General features: G+C 42.2%; 1 protein-coding gene across 1 annotated transcript in view; it reads right to left on the bottom strand.

The window, feature by feature from the left end:
- The window catches only part of MRPS6 (mitochondrial ribosomal protein S6), a 99957-nt gene that overhangs the window by 3133 nt on the left and 73929 nt on the right, over positions 1-22895 (bottom strand). The window contains exon 5 of the mRNA XM_032629455.1: positions 11541-11680. Within this exon, the coding sequence (XP_032485346.1) occupies positions 11541-11680 (140 nt within the window). The remainder of the gene's footprint in view (positions 1-11540; positions 11681-22895) is intronic.

The following is a 22895-nucleotide window of genomic DNA, read 5'->3' as shown; positions in this document are numbered from 1 at the left end:
TGTTTAAGAAAAAAATACCAATTCTGATACAAATTGGTCTGGAAAGTAGGACAACACTTTTGAACTTGTCCTGTGAAGTCAGCATTACCCTGGTACCAAGACCACACAAAGACACTACAAGAAAAGAAAAAAACAGACCAACATCCCTCATAAACATAAATGAAAAGATTTTAAACAAAATTGCACAAAGGTGCAAAGGCAATTCAGTAAAGAAAGGACAGTCCTTTCAACAAAAGGTGCTGGAACAATTTGATATCCACAGGCAAAAAAATGAGCTCTTTGATCCATGCTTGTACCATATACAAAAATTAACTCAAACTAGAACCCGAATCTAAACATAAAACACAAAGCTAGAAAACTAGAAGAAAACACAGGAGAAAATCCTTGTGACCTTGGGTTAAGCAAAGATTCCTTAGACATGACACCAAAAGCACAATCCATAAAAGAAAAATTTGATATTTTAGACTTCATCAAAATTAAAAACTGCTCTTTGAAAGATACTCTTAAGATAATAAGAAGACAAGCCATGCACTGGGACTTGCAAACTCATATTTGATAAAGGACTTATTTCTAGAATATTAAAAACTCTCAAAGTTTAATTAAAAAAACAATTTTTAAAAATGGACATAAAATTTGAAAAGGCATTTCACTGAAGATATACAATGGCGAAGAAGCATATGAAAAGATGCTTAATACCACTAGTCGTTAGAGAAATGCAAACTAAAACCACAAAGAGTTACCTACTAGAATGGCTAAAAAATGACCATACCAAGTGTGGTGAGCATGTAGAGGAACTGACACTCTCATACACTGCTGGTGGGAATGCAAAATGATACAACCAACTTTGGAAACCAGTGTGGCAGTCTCTTAAAAAGTTAAACATACACCTGCCATTAAGATCAAGCCATTCCATTCCTAGGTTTACCCAAGAAAATTAAAGCATATGCCCACAGAACAACTTCTACATCGATGTTCATAGCAGCTTTACTTGTAACAACCCGAAACTGGAAATAACACAAATATCCATTAACATGTAAACTGATAAGCAAACTGTAGTATATCCATAAAATGGCATACTACTCAGCAATAAAAAGGAATAAACTATTAATACATACCACTGATGAATCTCATAATAATTTCCCTGAGTAAAAGAAACTAGAGTAAAAAAGAGTACATACTGCCTGATTCTATCTAAATAAGATTTTAGAAAATATAAGCTAATCTATAGTGAAAGAAAGGAGATCAGATGGCGGATAAGTGGAAGGAAGGATCACAGGAGGCAGGAGGAAACTTTAGGGGTGACCAGTTTATCATCTTGATTGTGGTGATTTCATGGGTTTACATATATGTGCAGTTTATTATGTGTCATTTATACCTCTACAAAGCTGTTGATTTTAAAATGGTATGTAGAAGTTGAATGAGCAGGACTTGGTGAATGACTCGATATAGAGTGGTGGTGATGAGGAGTAACTACAGCTGATGAAGACGCCGAGGGTTTTTCAAGAAATGAAATAAAGGACTTCCCTGGTGGCGCAGTGGTTGGGAGTCCGCCTGCCGATGCAGGGGACACGGGTTTGTGCCCCGGTCCGGGAGGATCCCACATGCCGCGGAGCGGCTAGGCCCGTGAGCCGTGGCCGCTGAGCCTGCGCGTCCGGAGCCTGTGCTCCGCAACGGGAGAGACCACGACAGTGAGAGGCCTGCGTACCGCAAAAAATAACAACAACGAAGAAATGAAATAAAAATGCCAATTCCTCCACGACCTGGCAAACTTCTTGATCACTGACTTGCACGTGTGCTCAACAATGAGACCACAATTTGGGCTTACTCTGAAAATTACACACCAACCTGGCCAAATCTTCCAAGGTTTAATTCTACTTGTTTATTTCTACTCCACAAAGCAGGCACTACAGTAGCAATCACCCAACTTAAGAACTGCTCATTTGTTCAATGGTTAATTATTGATTGCTTACCTTGAGTAAGGATCTGAATTAGAGCCTAAAAAATAAGTGTATGAAGCACCTAGGGGTAAGATGGGAATAAAGACACAGACCTACTAGAGCATGGACTTGAGGATATGGGGAGGGGGAAGGGTAAGCTGTGACAAAGTGAGAGAGTGGCATGGACATATATACACTACCAAAAGTAAAACAGATAGCTAGTGGGAAGCAGCTGCATAGCACAAGGAGATCAGCTCGGTGCTTCGTGACCACCTGGAGCGGTGGGATAGGGAGGGTGGGAGGGAGGGAGACGCAGAGGGAAGAGATATGGGAACGTATGTATATGTATAACTGATTCACTTTGTTATAAAGCAGAAAATAACACACCATTGTAAAGCAACTATACTCCAATAAAGATGTTTAAAAAAAAAAGTGTAATCGACCTTAAATTACCTTCTCCTTGTCAACTCTCAGCACTTTTCCCACTCCTCCAACCTCCAATAATTATGGCTGCCTGGTGGCCAGGGCTGGGAATGCTCTCATTCAACATGGCCTCCAGCATCTCTCTTCCCTTTTTTTATCCATTTGTTCTTTCATCCAGTATACATCAAAATGTCTTGCCTAGCTACCATGGACAAGTTATGACCTCACCCTCTGTCTGTTAACATCCCACAATACTTCATTCTATAGCAGCAGTTTTTCTTTAAACACATATATGTCCTCTCTGAGATCCTTCCTCTTTCCTTGCTTTTCGTCTAGTTTCCCTAGAAGTGTCTTCCTCTTTTGCTTTACTCCACTTTAAGCCCTGATAGCCGGAGGCAGTGCACTGTGAAATGCCATCTATTACACAGGGTAACATATGGAGGGAAATGCTTAGCGAGGGCCTGACATGCTCTGGGCACAGTTACCACTGCCAGCCCTGTAAATGCTCCACATTCCCCCCACCAGAGGGTACACAGGTGTCTCTTGCTCTAGTGAGTTAAGCCTGCCCATCTTTACGGTCAAGTATTCAAGTTACTCAGATACCATATCTGGGGTTCAGCAAGCATTGTCTTCTTCCATTTTCCATTCTTCTACACCACAGAGGTATTTTTGTGGGCTAGCCTCTGAGTCTAAACATGTTTCTAAGAGAGAGTGTGTTTACGATAGCCAACAAGCAACTCATCTGCCCACAAATCAGTTATCGTGCAGTCTTCCTGAGCAGTATCCTCCATACACTGGCATTCACCAAATAATGCTAAGAAATAACCCAAAGCTTTTTGGATACCATTTTGTGATAAGGGTAAAAAGAATACCCAAGGATGTAAACTAGAGGCCAGATATTATTTCAGAAATATAAAGGCAAGTGTCTTAGATAGAACTTTCTTTTAAACAGTTCCTGAGGGAGAGGAGGAGGAAGTGGAAGCTCCACTCCACGTGGCAACTGAGGAAGTGCAAGAGGAAGTGGTGCTGGGTGCTGGTGTGGGCCCAGCAGCCTTCTCCCCAGCAACAACTAGCACTGTTCAAAGTGGTTTCCTATACATTATCCCTTTGAATTTTATAATGATTAAGTCGTTAGTTCAAGGTCACTCAGTTACTAAGCTGCCTCAGCCAGGATTCTAAGAGTACATCTTTTGACTCCAGGACATAAGAAGCCACAGAGAACTTTGGGATCACTGGGTTACAGAACCCCAGTGAAGGGGGAGAGGATCGTGAAGACGACGCAGTCCAACCCCTTCTGCTGCTTTCAAGGGAACTGATCTGCACCAGGTCACAAAGGGAGAGGCAGGATCCAGACTCCAGACCCCTCAGCTCCCACTCTGTCAACTACATCTCTTGCTAGCCAGCAATTGGCATTCTGAAGGTTTCTCAAGGATAAAGAAAAGCACTAGAAAAAGGTCTGGGAATCCTAAGCTTGGCTTCAGGAGGCTCTGTTACTACCAAAACCCCTCCAGCCTTTACCTTCTTTTAGCTACTCTGCCTTCCCTCTACCAGTCAGGACACTCATCCAGCAACCAAACCCAAACAAAAGCACTGGCCAAGATGCAAATGGGTTAGTGCCCACAGCCACAGCTGTGACAGTCATTTCATGCTTATCACACTGTTGATCTACGCCTGGGGCGCATGTGGGCAAGACTGCTTCTACTCCCATGCTCCTTATTGCACTGTGGAAATTTCCACAAAAAGGAAACACCACCAAGACAGAGAAGGGGCTAGGAGTGGCTCAGAGATGGGCAGATCTTACTGTATTCAGAGTTGAAAGCTAACCTTACATTCACAGTTAAAAGCTAACCTCTTGGACTTCCCTGGTGGCGCAGTGGTTAAGAATCTAACCGCCAATGCAGGGGACACGGGTTTGAGCCCTGATGCAGGAAGATCCCACATGCCGCTGAGCAACTAAGCCCACAACTACTGAGCCTGTGCTCTAGAGCCCGTGAGCCACAACTACTGAGCCCACGAGCCACAACTACTGAGCCCGTGTGCCACAACTACTGAAGCCCACATGCCTAGAGCCTGGGCCAATTAATTTTAAATAATAGCTAACCTCTTACCTCCACATCTCCCTCCAGGGAACCAAGCTGTCCCTCCCCACTGTGAGGGAAACAAGCAGGAGTCCAGGACAATCTCTATCTGCCTTAGCGGCCCAAGCACACAGGTCAATAGTCCTTTAAGGCTTTCCCACACAGAGATGCACTGACCAATTCTTGGTTACTGCCAGGATATATTCTTCTTCTCACTGATTTATCTTGGACAAACTTAACCATCAATGAACATCTACTATGGGCAAACCTCAGGAGACTAAAAAGATGAGGTACACATGGCCTTGACCCCCTGGAACATTAAGTTCAGCTGGGGAGAGAAGTCACAAGGGCCACAGTGCTAGCAGAAACCCAGGCTTCCAAGACCTGCACACATCTCCCAGTCCCGCAGGAGACTGTGGAAATGACGCGGCGGTCATGGACACCTGACTCCTAGCTACTGGGTTTTTCTTTACTTTTTGAATTTTTGAATTTCATTTTATTTATTTTTTTATACAGCAGGTTCTTGTTAGTTACCTATTTTGTACACATTAGTGGGGTTTTCTAACCACAGGTGACCTAAGGAATGACAACGAGAAGTGAAGCCCAGAAACAGCCTACTTGGAGTTGTAGGTCTGGGCAGCTTCTGATGCCTGCAAAGATCCCTTTCCCATGACAACACAGGTCCATAACAGACCTGCAAAAATAGGAATTAGGTTGACAAAACAACCTCAGAACTCCCTACATCCCACTGAAATCTGCCGTGGAGAAGCCATTCTGAAATACAGACGAGCTGCTGTTCAAGGAAGGGGGCCAAAAGAGGGGCTCGGTATCTCCAGAGGAATCTGCTCCACCTTTATCCCACAATGAGATAACAATGTTTGCTTCTTCCCCTAACCTAGCTACGCAGAATCAAAACACAAGACCAAACGTTGTAACACGTCTAACATGTAGACTCGTATCTCCATTCTCGGGATAAGCTCCTCACTCAAGGTAGTTTACAATTATGACTATAATTACAACTGCCTAGACATGCCCAAAAGCTGACATTCAAATAAGGAAAAAAAAAAAAATCAAGTTCTCCAAATAGCCAGTTTTCCATTCTCCACATTTACTCTAATCAGTGATTAAATCAATATATGAACCAATCATTTTGGAAAAATCCAGTTTAGCAATCTCAAATCTAATTACAGTCTACATTCCCAGCACCTCCAACTACATGTTCAGTAGCACCAGTGAAATGGTTCTGCACACCAGGTAGCCAGGGTAGCACTGCTCTCGCCTTCAGCACAAAACCCAGTGATGTTGACATTTCAAGGTGTTTTGTCCCACATGTGGTTCTCATTATAGAATCAATTCATCCGCAAGGTAGACATCAGCTTCTCTCTTTTCTATAGAAAAGCACTTGGATTTTAGGTGACACCAACGCTGCAGAAGTAGAAGCAAGGAAATGATGGATACCGGCAAGGAGAGAAAGGACAAAAAAAGGTTCAGTACACTAGTGCATTTCTCATCACAGTCCCATGTTCAAAAGTTGGAGGAACAGGGAACCATCTCGTAGGCAGAACTGCCCACGTGGTCTTGAAGGTGACAGTTAACCCTTTCTATATTTCTTAAGACACGCACTACAAAACTCTCCACTACATGACTGAAACCCCAAAGAGATCTGAGAAGACCCAGAGAAAGGGCTTGCCCAGGACAGACTGAGCCCAGTGCCACCAAGCATACTCCATCCCCAGCTCAGCTTCTCGAGGGAGCCAGCAGCCCTCGGCGTCCTTTCTGCCCTCCTCTCTAGGCAACAAGACCAGCAAACCACTCAGTGGCCTCCTGACACAAGGCTCTGCAGCCTGCCAGCCCTCACCCACCCGAGTGGCTTCTTGCAATGCACCTAAACGCTAAAGGTTCTATTTGGTTTTTATTTCACTTCCGTCTTCACCCTACAGTTACAAGTTGTCCATAGAAAGTGCCTGCTTGAATGTGAGTTTTCTTTGTCTGTCTCTCTCAGTCACACACTCACTCACAGCCTCGCCCTCCCCCTCGCAGATGAGTGGAAATTTCCACTGAAGCGCTCAGTGGCTCCCCGTGAGTGGGGTGGGGGAGGGAGAGGAGAGGGATTTGTAGCCAGGAAGCCTCTTCAAGCCTTTTGGAACATAGGAAACAGATCCGTTTGAATGCGAGTTCCTAGACTGTATCGGTTAAACCTTGCTGGATTCAGGCTTCACTGAAGCAGTGAATTATTCTCCTTAAAACCAAGACAGCCTCTGCATGGAAAAGCCCCATTCCTTTTTTAAAATCCGTTGGGTCTCATACATTTTAAAAACTACCAAACCTGCTGCAGAATTCTTACAAATCTTGGGACACTGCCACTAAAAGGAAACCTCCAAGGCCACAGCAGCCCTGCCCTGAAACCCCATCGTGAAGCACCTACACACAAGAATGGGGTCAGGATGCGGGCCTGGACTTAATGCTGGCAGGAAAGCACAAGAACATAGAAACGTTAGCTAACGGGAAAACTACAGAGGAGAATCAATCTCCTCTAGAGAGGGTGCCAGCACTCTTGGAGTTAGCTGCAGACACATTTGGAGAGCAAGTCAGTAAAATTCCACTGATTCACCATAGAGCCAGTTATTTTTATCATTCTGCTTACCCGTAAACAGAAGGGTGTCTTATATGTAGGCCCGCAGATCTTTGCTATAAGCACCTATTCACATTTTAAACACATGAGAACAGACAAAGGAGGGACAAAACAGGCAAGAAAAACCTCCTTCACTACTTAAGAGTTCTCATACACACACATTCTGAAGTCAGCCCAATCGCACTGCAGTGAAAGCAGAGGTGGTAAAAACAGTCAAAGCAATCTGGGGCATCCTTTTACAAACAGGCACAAGCCCATCGCTGCATTATAGACTACGGTTTCTTCTAAGGTTCCCTCTCCTGCACCAGAAATCCCTCTTAGTCTCAGTCCAGCCCCATCTAGTGGAAAGAGAGCCTTAAATCAGTCTGTGCAGCCCTGGAGGAAGATGCTAAGGCAGTTCTGGCAGAGGGTGACTGATACTGTGATTCAGTAAAAACCTGCCTCTTCTGAGCAAGGGTCTAAATGAGCACTTACTCCCTTCTGCCTGTGTAACACTGTCCCCTTTTAGACACCAAGGAATACAGAAAGAATTTTCCACAACAACCACCTTGCCTTTCCCAGAGAGTTGATGAGGGTACGAAGGTGAGCATGTGAAAGCACAAAGGAAAGATAATCTGGGGGGGCCCCCAGGAGACCAAAGCAAATCCAGAGCTGAGAATAAATCCCAGCCCCTCTAAGACCATTCCCCACCCCCGACCCCCCACTCTACCCCCAGCTCCTAATCATGCTCCAGTGGTTTACAGACACTGCCTCGTGAAATGGGTGGTGAGTGAGGCCAGAAGCCTCTGTCGGGAAAAACGGTCCGAAGACCCAAACTTCCCAACCATCCCAACCTGGCCCAAACAGCAAGAGGGCATCCGGTCAACTCTTCCCTGTCACTAGGGGACATAAATGACTCGTCCAATTCTATTGACCCTCAGAGATTATGCGTTTAAGTAAGTTTCTGTGGATCAGCCTGGGAACTTAACCATCAAGTTGTTCCAATGGGAAAACAGGTTCCCAGTTATAAACAATAAACTTACAGACAAATTCCTGGAATGTAACCTGTTCCCAAAGTCAGGACTGACTACGTTAATATTTGGAATATAATGATTATCTTTTTTGGCATAAACTGGTAACAGGCTTGATATAATAATAAACACCAGGTACCATTTTCAAGGTACCACCTCCTCCTTTTGGAAAGCTTCCCAAATAAGCCTAAAGTAGCACTATCTCTCCTACCCTAAGCACTCTCTCAGTCCATTCTTCTTTCGGGCAGGCCTGCTTGGCATGTGTGTAGCAGGGGTATGGATTCGGGGGAAGGAGGTGAGATGGGAGGCAGTCACTCAACATGATGGAAGTGCAAGAGAGACGCCTGGCTGTCAGCCTCGGTCAGAGGGACGGTTCTGTGCTGGGCCCCTGCGCTTACAGCCCCTTGGCTGGTGCCTAGGTTAGCCATATGCAGTCATGTCTTTAATTCAAGTGAAAACTCCTTGAGATCAAGAACCACAACGATCCTAAGAACCATCCTGAGACCTAGGAATGCCACTAGGATATACCATTTCTTCCCACAAAATGTTAAAGCAACAAACACTTAAAACCAACAGGACCACAATGCAATGTGGATTCATGCAGGGCATCTAGGGCTCACTCGTTAGCCAGTTAAAAAACTGGCTCTCAACATATCAACCTCAGGAGTCAAACCAGTGCCCCACCAAAATTACAGATACGTTTCACGGCCTCCAGGGCTGTTTGAAAAGAGCCCAAAACTTCTGAATGCTAATAAATGCATAACACAGAAGTCCACCCTGTTTCTTCTCAACCACTTCATAGAAGTGAATCTTCCCAGCACCTAACACACTGGGGCACATAGTCTCCTTTGTACATGCTTGTAATGCCTTCTGTGGCTATGTCAGTGCACAAAAAGAACTTGACAAGTGAACAAAATGCCTACTACAAACGTCACTGGGGTTAGTGACTATGGGAGGACTGGCTGCAGCTAAGGGAATATCAGACTAACTTAAGCTCCACAATGCAGCCATCTGACACGCCACTCAATTTTAAATCTCCAAACCAGGGAATTCCCAACTACACTAGCCCCTCGTCTCATTTACCAAAAGCCACTGTGAAGAACATTAGTGAGTGTTACAAAAACAAAGTAACATGGTCAAGTAAAATTGAGAAACTAGGGCATCTTATGGAAAGGCTTCTCACCATTTATACGCTAAGGTGTGTTGTGAATTTCCAGGATTAGATCATGCAAGGCTTCCCACATCTTTTTTTTTTTTTTTTTGGCCGCGTTGTGCGGTATGCGCGGCATGTGGGATCTTAGTTCCCCGACCAGGGATCAAACCCGCGCCCCCTGCAGCGGAAGCTCAGAGTCTTAACAGTGGACTGCCAGGAAAGTCACTTTTTTTTTTTTTTTTTTTTAAGGCTTCCCACATCTGACTGATCACACACACCCTCCATTTTTGGTGGAGCATATCTGTATCACTAGCATTTCAGAGACCACACTTTGGAAAACACTACCTCAAGCAAATAAATACCAGATACTGATTTATCCTCAGAAAAGCAAACTTAAAACATGAACCTCCCCCACTGGGGCTAGGCACCACCTTTTTATGTTGATGTATAATAGACACAGTATGGTATATTTTAAGGATGCTGCTTCTTCTTCTCTGAGGAGTCTGAAAGTAAAAATACAAACCAACAGAAAAACCACCCAGAAGTAAAATCCTTAACTATAAATGAACTAAGTGACGGCAACACAGCCCTTGGTGGGGCACCAGCACCTTGTCAGGAATCCGGAATGTAGGTCTGGGGTTGTCAGCAGCTCTGGCTTGATTCCAGGTGAGCTCTTCCCAGATCTGAGTTTATTCTACCCATGAAGGAGAGAGAGTACCACCCGACCCCAGCACTGCACACAGAGGCCTGAAAACCAGATGAATCAATGCGGCAGTTCTCAAAGCGTGGTCCTCACAGTAGCAGCAGCAGCGCTACCCACGCACTGTGATAAATGCAAATTCCAGGATGCTGGTCACACTAGCCCTCAACAAGGTCAAATCCTCTACTTGGAAAGCGGGCAGAAGAAAGCATTCCTACTGTACATCCCTGAAAGCACATAATGAGGAAACTGACTTCTCTCCCTGTTCAGTGCCTTCCATAACAGAACCTGGCTAATAACTCTTGGCCAAATTTTATATGCTTCTCTTAAAAAAAAAAAAAAAAAAGGCAAAAGGATTCATAGCCTTGCTATTAAAACCAAACCCCTTTGTTTGATTTAAGTTTAAAAAAAAGTTATACACACAGTCTCCACTGCTTACTGTTGTTATGATTGCGGAGAGGAATAAGCCACCGAGCATTTCAGGTTGCCTAGCAACGCCGCAGGCACACTCTTCAGAGGTGCTCTCAAGAAGCTGAACGCCAGCACAAAACAAGGTGAAGCAATCAAAAGAAGCGTGCAGTCTGTGCCACGTCTCGGCAGAAGGTTTACAAGCAGTAAGAAAGCCCGGCGTCAGATGTGACTTTACTCGGGCCCATCACGTGTAGCAAACCTGCACAAGGCTGCTCGCCCCACATGACTAAAAGCAGCACCACACAACACCCAGTACTGTCCACAGAACACATCTTCAGAGGTGATTTCATTTGACCACTGTGACAGAGTGGATGGGAGAACGACCACCTGAGTTCAGTATCCAAGGAAGCCAAGTGACTTGGTCTAGGCCACACAGCTGGGAGCCCCAGATGGAGAATCAAGTCTTCTAGTCCTGGACTTTCCCTGCTCCGCTAAAAACTGATTCCCATTTCTCTATCACCTACTTCTAGGAAACCCAACAAAATAAGATTCTTCCTCCAAACCAGAAACCTTGGGCATGAGTTTACAGAAGCGGCAAACCAACCCAACAAACTGACCTTGAAGAATTTCTACAAGGACAGGTATCACTATAAAATCAAATCCTTGACATGTTTGAGGAACTCGCTATATACTATGTGAGAAAAAGGTCCCATTACAGAAAATTGTGATTAAAATTGGCTGGAATAGGTAAAACCATTTTCCTATTGGGGATTTTAGGCTCTGGTTATACACATTAGTAATAAGTACATTTTGCTTGTTATCTGCAACCTTCATATTTACAAAGGATGCACTGAGTAGGTAGACAACACATTGCTCAATGAGGTGTTTTAAAGGCGAAAGTTAAAGAAATGCCAGGGGAAAACAGTGCTTAAGTTGACGAGAAAAGTTTCCCACAATCAAAAGCTTATAAATGTATTACTGCTGGCATGACCTCTTTGGGAGCTCTGATTAGCTTACTGTGGGTCAGCATAAATGCATCCCATCTGCAACACAACATTGCTGGGGAACGTAACTGCACACCACCTGGCGCAGTGGGGATCTGACTATGAGCGTCTAATAACTCCTGAGATAAATTACACAGCGCTCTTTACGGAGCCTACCAAAGGCACGTGTCCAGTGACTCACGAAGGACTTACCCTCCCCTGGTGTGCTGCTGACTGTGGGCGGAGATCCTATAAGGAAGCGCACGCTCGCCCAGGTTCTCCAAGTTCCTCACCACAGCCCCTCTGTCCATCAGGGTTTCAAGTGTACGCTTCAAAGCAGCAGCGGTCTCTGGCTGGTTTTTGGTTTTGTTTTTAAAAAGAAGAAAAAAACACATCAGAATCAATGTAAGAACTAGAATGATCAAGTGTGCTCAGTTCCAATCATAACAGCTCTATTGGTAGGGATCTTTGGGTAAAAGCAACAGAAACTACTTTTGGCTAACAAAGTTTAAAAAAAAAAAAGAGAGAGAAAGACACATTTATCATAAGGATATGAGATAGCTCACAGATACGAAGGAAAATCTGAAGCAGCAGGCCTCGGAGAGTTCAGGGACCAGAGCAGCTCCAGGGATCTGGGAGGCAGGAACTAATGACTGTTGTCTTCAGAGCACCTTGGCCAGGATGAATCAGCGCCAATCACTGTCAGTCCTTGTAGCCCATGATTCAAAATTCAAATTCCAGGGAAAGCATCCTCTTGGCAGGACACTTTGACCATCTCACCAAAACCACAGACAGTCAGTGGGAAAAGGGGTTGTCTCCCAAAGAAAAACTGAGAGATTGTAACCAAAAGGGAGAAAGGATGAGTAAGACCCAATCTCTGCCCGCATGGAGCTTACAATCTAAGAAAGACATGAACTCAAAAACCCATGTAGAAGGCCAGAAGGCAGAACACCGGAAGTGACATAGGGACCAGAGAGCTCATGAAAAGAGAAAGCACATTCAGTTGGAAGAAGGGTTCCATTAAAGAAAGCGGTCTGGAGGGGAGCCCTGGAAAATGACAATGGGAGATGCAAAGAACAAACAAACCAGGCATTGAGTAAAAGAGCAGAGACAAGAAAGTATTGAGGAAAACAGCTAGGAGTCCCATCTGATGAAGTACAGGACAAGGAGGACTGAGAAGTTAAGATCGTAGGTTGGGTCCAAGTATATAAACAATCAATACCTGTTACTAAAAACCAAAATTGAAACAATATAAAATCCCATCATCCAGAGATAAAAGACTTCAAATATTCTGGTGAATTTCCTTCCAGATAGCCCTCTATGCACATGTATACACCAAAAACTTTTGGAAGAAAAGACAATTTATAGGGGTAAACTTGAGAACACACAACTAACGGAATGTGGAAAATGAGGGAGAGGCGTGGCAAAAGAGGGGCACTAAACGTGGTGGCTGGGAGAATAGGGTTATTATTAACAGCTAAAGGGAAATCTGGGGACAAGTGGCTGGGGACACAAAAGATGACTCTGGTTTAGGACATGCTGAGTCTGAGATGCCCACAGTTCCTCCAGGCTGACCTCTCAAGATGTAAACCTTAAGCTCAAAACAACAGGGCAGGCTAGAATTACACATTTAACAGTCATCTGCAGAGAAGGGCTATCTGAAACCCTGGGAGGAGTGAGGGCACTGAGGGAGGGGGTGGGGAGAGAAGAAAAGAGACCAACAACAGAACGGGGTGCGGGGGGAGTGCAAACATTTGGGGGCTGACAAGAGGACTCAAAGTCAGAGAAGCAAACAGCAAAAGGAAAACCAGACCTGCCTTGTCACAGAAACTAAGGGAAGAGGCAGCCTCCAGAATGACAGGATGGAGATAAAGAAAAAAACCACAGCACAGTGACTGCACGGTCACTTAGCAAGATGGGGCTAAAAGCTAGATTGCAAAGGTAGAGGTGACAGAAAGAGAAAGCTCTAGAGCCTGAGGGGCAAACAAATTTGAGTCAACTTTGAGGAGAGAGAAAACACAAGGAAGTTAGCAGTTAAAGGGGAATGAACCAGTCGAAGGATAAAATGTCGGATGTTTTAAACATCATCATCGATGGCCAACATGATTTGCTGCGTAACTGCTACGTGATCAACACAGATCTAGTGTTTTATTGGTACATATTTAATCTTCACCACACACAAAAAAAGGAGCCAAGAAGGTTGATAGATTTGGAAACTGGGCCTCTGAGAGATGTCATGACTTTGAGATTACATGGCAGTTAACAAGTGGAAGAGCCTGATGCAAAGAAAAGGAACACTGACAAAAGTCAAATCGGGGGAGGAGGCCAGAGGACACCCTGGCAAGGAAAAGAGTACTTCTCCTCAGACATAAGTGAAGAAATGCAAGCAAAGAAATCTTCAATGCAGGAGTGAACTTAAGGAAAGGCTACCTTCCAGTGGCTCATTTTGGATCAAATGAGAAGAAAACTGCAGAACAATTTTAAGTGTACACTCTAGTAACTGAAGAAAATCCACTATATACCTGTATATTTTCTTTCTGACAAATACTGCTAAAATGCTGTGAATGCACTAAGTATTAGTTTAAGGTGTAGAAATAAAATTTCTACTTTTATTTCATATTGTAGCCCACTAGGGATTTTTTAAATTCCTACTGAAAATTATGTGTATTTATATATTTAAGCAGCCTCATGATAAACAGAAACTTCCTGAAAACAAAAATAAGGGCCAAAATCTCTTTGCATTAACACTAACTAGGTAAAAAGTCTATGGCAATTTCTCCTTACGATTGTAAACAAATATTTTTATATAGTTCTAAATCAAACAGCCTAAATTCTTCTCACATTTCATTAGTTCACAGACATTTCAGTATTTTGCAGAAACCTCATTACTAACAGCAGGGTAATATTTCATTTCATTAAAAATGCTATTTCTTGACTCGATATTGCATCAATTAACTTATGATAAGTAGATGAACAGTCTATCCAAATAAAGAATGGGTAAGGGAGAACACAAACACACACACACACACACACACACACACACACACAACACACTTTGATTACAGTCTTCTGATTAGCTACCCAAATCATAAATTTTAATTCAGTGTTGCCCGATTAAAAAGGAATATATCTCAATGCCTCTTGTTTAAATTCCAACTGAAGAGTTTACAGTATGAAACATGGAGCATCCTCTTCTGAAGTAAGAGCTTGTATAATAAGATTTGCTTCTGTCCAAAAAAGGGGAAAGGCCACCTAACAAGAATGTAACTTGGGAAAATATCAAAACACATTTTAACTTCGGCATGTCAAGGTCAAATTGCAGACTGTTTGAATGGCCACATTCATTTCACTGTAATTCAAATGACCCAAAAGTTAAAAAGATGAAGGAGGGGTTAAAAGACTTCCTGTTTATTAAGGGAGCTGCTCAACTAGTCCCATATACCTACCTCGTCACTCTTAAGTCACGGGTCAGCAATCCAGGGCCTGTGGGCCGAATCTAGCTCACTACCTCCTTTTGCAAATAAAGTTCTACTGGAACACAGCCAGCTCATGCATTTACATAGTGTCCATGGCTGCTTTCATGCTAAAAGCAGACTTGAAATTACAGCAGAGACTATATGACCCTCAAAGTCTAAACTAGTTACTATCTGGCCAACCTCTGCTCTACGGTGTAATGGACTGAGGGAAGCTGGCAAGGCCTCAATCCACTCACCCTAAAATGTACCACAGATAATACCATGAGCCTGGGCCACTGAGCTACAGACAGTGAGTTCCCCATGGGATGGGTCCGCAGGCAGAAACACAGGGCGCCAATCTAATAAGGAACATCAGCCTGACTGTTCAAATCACCACAGGATTCAGAAGGGATTCTACAAAATCACCATTCCACCCACCAAGCTCCTAATCTAATCAATCCAGGCTTTCAACTTCCCTCATTGGTGAAACTTCTAAGTCTATTAAAATAAAAATTTTAGGCTTCCAAAAGAAAAAAAAAAAGCTCTGCTCAACACAGCACAATGTTCAATTTGTAAAAACATATGGTCTACAGGAAGCACACGATCTTGCTGGCGTAATTCTCATTTACAAGGTCTCTGAACCCTTTAATTCCAACTATTCTAAGAGAGGTTGTGCGCATGTGCTCCTTACGGGCTTCTCTCACCCCATCTGAAAGCAGCTCCTTAAGACTTTCCTCCAACCCACCATATGTCAATGAAACACAATTCTGTTACAGCACAGATTGGAGAGCCAAAAACGTTCACTTGGACAAAAAAAGTATGGAAAAGAAACAGTGAATGAAATGTGAACGGGAACTAGGAAACCTGGACTCCAGTCGCAGCTCCTTCACTATTGCTATGCCACTCTTTAAATTATTACATTTAATAATAGATTATTAAAATGTATCCATTTTAAAGTTGTGCCTCAGTTTCCTCATGTGCTAAATTAGTGGTTCTCAACAAATTTTCTGTCTCTATAAGCCTCTCACAAACAACATTTATGTCACAATTCTCAAAATATCCTGGGGGCACAAAGTTTTTAAAAAGTCTCTCTTTTCTTCTGATATCCTCATCACCCCAGAGTGCCCCACCCACCTCAGGGACTTTTTATGTCATTCTCATTTACTTCTACACAGCAATTTATGAATATCCTTTCATCACAGGAATGTAAGCTTCAGGAGAGCAAGCACTTTTGTCTATCTTGTACACAACTGTACTCCCCAAATCTACAAGAGTCCGGAGCGGGCGCTAGAAATGGTGGTTGAATAAATTAGCGTTATCAAATGTACCTCCCCAAGAGGGTCTCTTGCTTACTTACTCTCATTTTCCCCCCTGAGGGACTGGAAGTTTCCTCGTTTCTCTAATACAATTTGAAGCCACTTTTCATATACAACATACCTCACTATCAGGGTAGTGACCATAATACTGAAGCAACATTACAGTACTAGCGTTTTTCTGTTTATTTCATGTAGTGCCAAAACGCTGTTAATACCAATACTACGGTTTAAAAGAATCCAGAATTCATCTGATAGAAGTGAAACTAAATATTTCATGTATTTCAGAAATATAAAGTACTAACATACATAAGCATAAAGGTTAAACCTGGATTGTTCTAATTATCTGTGATAAGATATAATACTATCCAAAGAATTTACACTAAACAATACTTAAAGAAAGAAAGTTCATCCTAGACAAAATTAAAACCAAATTTTGATATTATTATTATTAATTACTGGACCTACTGGTGTTCAGGCTACAAAAGAAGGCTTTGGGAAAACCCAACAGCTAACTTCAAATATTTTCAGGGCTACTATGTAAAAGATAGGTATGTTTTATTTGGATTGGACACTGAGAAACTGGAATCAAAAGGTAAAAATTACAGAGAAACAGAGCATTGATGTATAAACAAGAACACATTTCTGAAAATTACAGCTATATGAGAGTGAAATAGGCTGCCTTGTAAAGAACTGACCTTCCCATCACTCGAAATGCAAAGATATGGGAAGACCGTCATTTCAATCTTTGCACCAGGTGGGAAGTTAGACTTTTCGACTTCTAAAGGCCCTGCTGAGATTAAATTCCAATACTATTCTGGCACCACTCATCATTCTGAAGGACATTCTGAAGTGCAACCGCCTTTTTACAAACACTACAATTGCATGGTGGTGAGGAATACACTACTAGTAAAGTTTGGTGGTGGTGCCTAGATTTATGTGAAGGCACCAGCTGTTTTACCCACTATTGCTTTTGCAGTGACCCCCTGAAAAGGTCTCTGGGAAGTCCAAGGCTCCTCAGATCACATTTTGCAAACTGCAGTTCTAGGGATTCTAATGGGCAAAGTTTCTATAAAAAAGAATAAAGAGCAAGGAGATGAGGAAAATAAAAGGAAGGACATCTCTACTTGCCCCTCAAATAAAATCCCCATTCAGTAAGGTTATTTATAAGCTAAGAATTCATGGGACTATCATAAACACCATCGGTCAACGACCAGTGTTTAATCTAATTAAACTTATTTTCATCCCAGAAGAGAAGCTTTTCAACAAAATTATCTTGTAAATTAGACTCTCTGGCAAAGACGGTTTTGAACCAGTGGCCCTAGGGTGCACCCAGCTATCACGACAACACCCTCACGGCCCACCAGGAAATGAAAACCACATAGAATCCACAACATTTAATGGTGTGAAGCATCTACCTACCCCTCACCCTTCTCACTCTACAAAGAGTAGTGCAACTCCCAGGAGCAAGCAGGATTTAGGGAAGGTGGAGCCAGGTCAGAAAACTGTCAAAACCTGTGAAAATGTAAATGTAAAAGCCTTTCCCAACCGACCCTGCATCTTAACTCTAAGGTTAATCTCCTTAAGAAAATTTCCTTGAAATTTACATTTCCAAATAGAGAGAATGTACCTGGAAATTCCGCATTGAGAGTCTCACAGCAATTTGAAAAAGAAAATCTGTGAGCACAGCTTTCAACAGAAGAACCAGCTTCCAGGGAAAGCTCTGCCACTAGCAGACCTCAGTTGGAAGCAGAGAATGGACACCACCTACCTCAAAATGTGTGAGGTGCCAGCCCTAACATCTACAGAGCCCAACTTTGGGAATGGTTCCATGGGAATTGTTTTATCAAATATTTTTATGACTCAGTAGAACCTCTTTGCCCCACAATTTATTGAATCAAGAGCTGCAGTCCTCCCAGTAATTAAGGATAAAAATTACTAAGCACAGAAGCTATTTTAAAAATTAGAATAAAATTCAGTAAGGGCAAGTCTAGAACACTAAAAAAAGTAAAGATACATAAATACATGCTGGAACATGAGTATACTTACCTATGATGAACTATTATACACTATATAACTTGTAGGTTAAGTGACTAGAAAAGTAACTCAAAGATTTTTTAAAGGTCAACGATAGAAAACACTTGAGATCTTTTAACTGCTCTACTACTTTGCCCATGAATCATTAAACCATTTATTTAAAAATATATAAAATAACTATGAACAAAGACTTAACAGACTTTAAAAAGCGGGGGAGAGGACAGGAGAAGAAGAGATGGGAACCAATACACATCAAGTGTACTGGGAAAGTAACAAATACTCTAATGAGGTGAAAACCTGTTTCTTTTTATAAGCCACTGTTGTGTACTCTGCAAACCGAAAATATCTCAAAATTTTAAAATAATGTTAAATACTGCAAATTCACAGTTCAGACATATCAAGTGGTCATTTAACCGTTAAAGCAATAGAGCCCTAGGAGTTGCTGAAGCACGTACTAAGTGAAAAGCACTCATGAATATGATATTCAGTATACACACTCATATTCATGAGAAACAAGTATGTGGGGGCATCTAGAACTCTCCATTGCAGAACAATTTAAAAATAATCTTAATGGCATAAATCAGCTGTAAAAGAGAAGGTGTATACATCCACATCTGGAAATGGAGTGAGTACAAACTGGATGACTTCTTATAAATATATCACACTCTGTGGGTATCAGAAATATAGGTTGAACCTTACGAAACTGCCATTTGGAAGGATCAAGAACAGTCCAAATACTGACCATTTCTTAAGGCTCAACCTAATAGCTATCCACAAACATTCCTCTCAAAGTGCCTCCCTCAGACAGGTATTTCCAAGTTGCTCACTGTGAAATCCACCTCCAAAAGGATGGCCACAGGGATATGAAACACAAAGTCCCTGCCCTTTAGAAGTCTGTGATGTAGATATGCAGACACACGTAAGTAACTAATAAAGGGAGGGTGAAACACTTCTGACTGGTGGTTTGGAGATGGCAGGCCTCAGCCAGACTCTAAAGGCTGAAGAACACCTCTTCAAGAGGTAGAAGGAGCGTTAGTTAGGGTCCTCTCAGAGCAGGTCTGGATTAAGAAGGTTCTGATGGAATTTATATTTGGGGTAGAATCAATGTAGACACTGTACTCGGTACAGGTAGAAGTCATTGCTTTTTTCCACTCGCGGCAATATTTTTTTTGCCCAGAACGTTAAGATTTAGTTTCTTCAAACACACTTTTAGTAAAAACGTAAACTTTCTGGAGGGCAATTTGGCAATATATATTAGTTTAAAATATGTATGCCTTCAATGCTACAGCCACTTCTAGGAAATTGCTCTATGAAAACTGTCATACCCACGCACAAGGATTTAGCTATGAAAATACCACAAAATTATTAGGATAGTGAATAAATGGAAATGTAGTTCTTCATTAATAGGAGTCTGGTTCAATAAATTATTTTTACTGATTGAACAAGTACTATGCAGCCATTAAAACAAAAGGAATGCTGATCCTTACATACTGACATGAAAATATTATAATAATAAAATAAAGAAAAAAACCCAGCATGTAGGGTCAGTCCAGTTTTTTCCAAAAGAAAAAAAGTACTAAGATACATATATTTTAAAAGTCTGGATGAATATACAGCTAAATGATACCAGTTTTCCTTAGGTAGTAAGATGAGAGGAGTATTCTGTTCTCTTCTTTCTGCACTTTATTATCTGATTTCTCTCACAATGAGCAATGAAAAGGTGATTTTAAAACTTTTGGGGTGGGGGAGGGAGCGAATTCAGTTTTCTGTTTTAAGAAGAATTTCTTCCCCTGAGTCTATGCCAATTGCTATCTTACTAGATGCCACAGTTCGTGAATTCTGTGTCAAAGCCCTGAAACTATGCCTCAACATTTAGAACTCATGCCATATCCATACTGATTCCATATCCATATACGTTTTAAAAAATATAATAATCAGGGAGGTGTAGATGGATAGCTTTTCAGCGGTTACTGAAAGAGCTTTGTAAGCTATACTTCCAGCATCATGAGCTCTTACACCTGGCTGCTCTGTCTCTTGGGAATCAGAGGAAAAACTGGAATCTCGAAGTCAGGAGCCCAGAGATCTCTGATCTCTGATTCTAGAATCAGAGCAGACCAAAGAGATGTGATGGGAAAAGGCCACCTGTGGCCTTGAAAACACAACAGCCAATGAAAGCAAGATGATGTGAAAAATAAGAGGGGCCTGCCCATTCTACTGCCATGCAGCCAAGACTCAGATTCTTGAGATCTGGGAAATCTGACACCAAAATGTATTCTTTGGATGATATGATGAAAATAAAAAGAACCCAGGGAAGAATGGAAGAAAAAAATCAGAGGAATAAGGGTCCAACGACTGCCAGATTCAGCATAGATTAATGCCGTGCCAACAGCAAAGTGCAAATGAAGTAGAGTCACAGTTCGTAGCATGGCTGAATTTGCAAATATAAAAATAATAGGATGGGGCTTTCCTGGGGGCGCAGTGGTTGAGAGTCCACCTGCCGACGCAGGGGACACAGGTTCGTGCCCCAGTCCAGGAAGATCCCACATGCCATGCCGCGGAACGGCTAGGCCCGTGAGCCGCGGCCGCTGAGCCTGCGCGTCCGGAGCCTGTGCTCCGCAATGGGAGAGGCCACAACAGTGAAAGGCCCACGTACCGCAAAAAAATAAATAAATAAATAAAAAATAATAGGATGATCGGTAAAGTACCTTCAGCTGCAAGGTAGGCAGAATGTCTTTAAATCACAAACTGGACTTACCTTAAATGCAATGGGCATCCAAGGGACCCCTGCAGCTAGTCCACATAGAGACATAAATACCGGCATTGGTATCAAAAGGCTATAAATGAATAAAGTTAAAGAACTAACACAGAGAGCAAGAAGGAAGTCATGATTACATGAGATCCAACTTCACATGAATTTACTAGTTGTCAATTACTTATGTGCCTAGGTTATCAGTAAACATGAGTAGTTCAACCATAATGCAGTTTTGTTCCTTAATAAACCCACTTCTTTCCAAGGTCTCAACTCAAAGAATGTCATTCAGAGGCCATTTAAGGCCAAAAGTGGCGGCTCATTTGCATATAACCAACCATTCCCTTTGTGATTCGGGTAAGTCAAAGGAAAAGGGCAAAATTACCAAGGCATTCCTCTAGAGCACATTAGAATCATCTGGGGCGCTTTTAAAATAAGATGCCTATGTCTCATCCTCAGATATTTTGATTCTATTGGTCTATTGGGGATTCAAAAATCTTGGGCACTAGGATTTTTCAAAGCTCCCCAGGTGTGGACAAAGGTGAAAACCACATTCTAGTAGGAAGCTGGCTAGCCTCTCACCACTCCAAAATGAATGATTCTGGCTGAACTGTAGTTTATAAAGGATTTTCAGCAATGATCTCCTTCAACTCTAATTTAAGGAACATAAATGCTCCACTTTTCTCACAGTAATAATGGAGCCCTCCCTGAATGTGAAATGACAATCACAACAGGTGACTACTTGTGGTTAATACTGCCTGAACAGCTGGGAAAATGCCAAAATTAAGGTACCCATGTTTGCTACTCTGAGAACATTCCAAAATCCACAAACCTTTTACTGGGAGATTTCCATTTCTTTCCTCCTCATTCCCCTCCAGATGCACTTACAGCTGAATAAAAGATGGGAAACAAGAAGATTGGCAGGAGTCCTGGTTACTATGGCAGCAAGTAAATGAAATGCCACAGCTCATGAAACTGATAGTGAGAGCAGGCATCAGGTAGACATCATGGAGCTGTACCTGTCTTGTTGATTGCTCTCCTTCATGCACAATTCAGTTCACTGCCTCCGCCTTATATTTCATCCTGTTCAGAGAGTAGAAGGGGGACAGCACTGGAATGACAGGGAGACCAAGGAAGTAAGAATCAGCAAAGGATATTGACAGTAGAGACAAAAGCGTTATGAGAAAAGCCAATTTAGATTCTGTGAATCTTCTAAGCATCAGTGTATGGGTTTAGCAAAAATATCAGTCTGACTGGGTTAGGAGAAATTTTTTAAAAATATGCCTCGAAATAATCAGAAACTTGGGCTTTGGCAAGACAGTCAGATTTGCATACCTTGCTGAACAACACACCAAAAGTGTCATCACCAACTAAGCCACTGCAGTGGTGTGTATTACTCAAGTGGTGGGAGGAAGGTACTTACGGGACTACACTGCTCCAAAGAGCAGGGAGGAGAAAGGGCATAAAAGCACAGAGGAACTGAAGGGATCAAAACACCCGTCGAGATTCAGCTACTTCCTAGGAAAAGTGTGCCTTTCCTCCCCTAATCCTATCTTGCAAGTGTAATCATTTAGAAGTACATGTCCTTCCCTAACAAAGCCTCTTCAAGGTTGCTTCCTATTCATCTTTACTAGATGCTGGAGATGCAAAGAACCTGGCACACAGGATGCATTCGATAAATGTTTGATGAATATGTACATCAAAGAATAAATGGAAAGATAGATGAGAGATGGAAGTTACTAACTGTACTTAATTCAACTAGGAAGGAAGAAAGGATTAAACCAAAAAATGAAATAAAATTCAAGGAGAAATAAGATCTTCATTGCAAAAACAAAAACAGCATATATATATATGTATATAAAACGCATATATATAATATGTGTATATATATATATATATATATATAAAGGCAGAGATACATAATAAAGTTAAGCATATCGTGTTAGTCAAAAACAGAGATGTATATGGTCAAGGAACTAGGAACAAACAGGTGGAAGGTGGAAATAAAGACATA

This window comes from Phocoena sinus, chromosome 4, assembly GCF_008692025.1.
Source record: "Phocoena sinus isolate mPhoSin1 chromosome 4, mPhoSin1.pri, whole genome shotgun sequence".
NCBI classification, from domain to species: Eukaryota; Metazoa; Chordata; class Mammalia; order Artiodactyla; family Phocoenidae; genus Phocoena; species Phocoena sinus.
The sequence above is the reverse complement of the archived record's forward strand: the minus strand, read 5'-3'. Positions and strand labels throughout refer to the sequence as shown.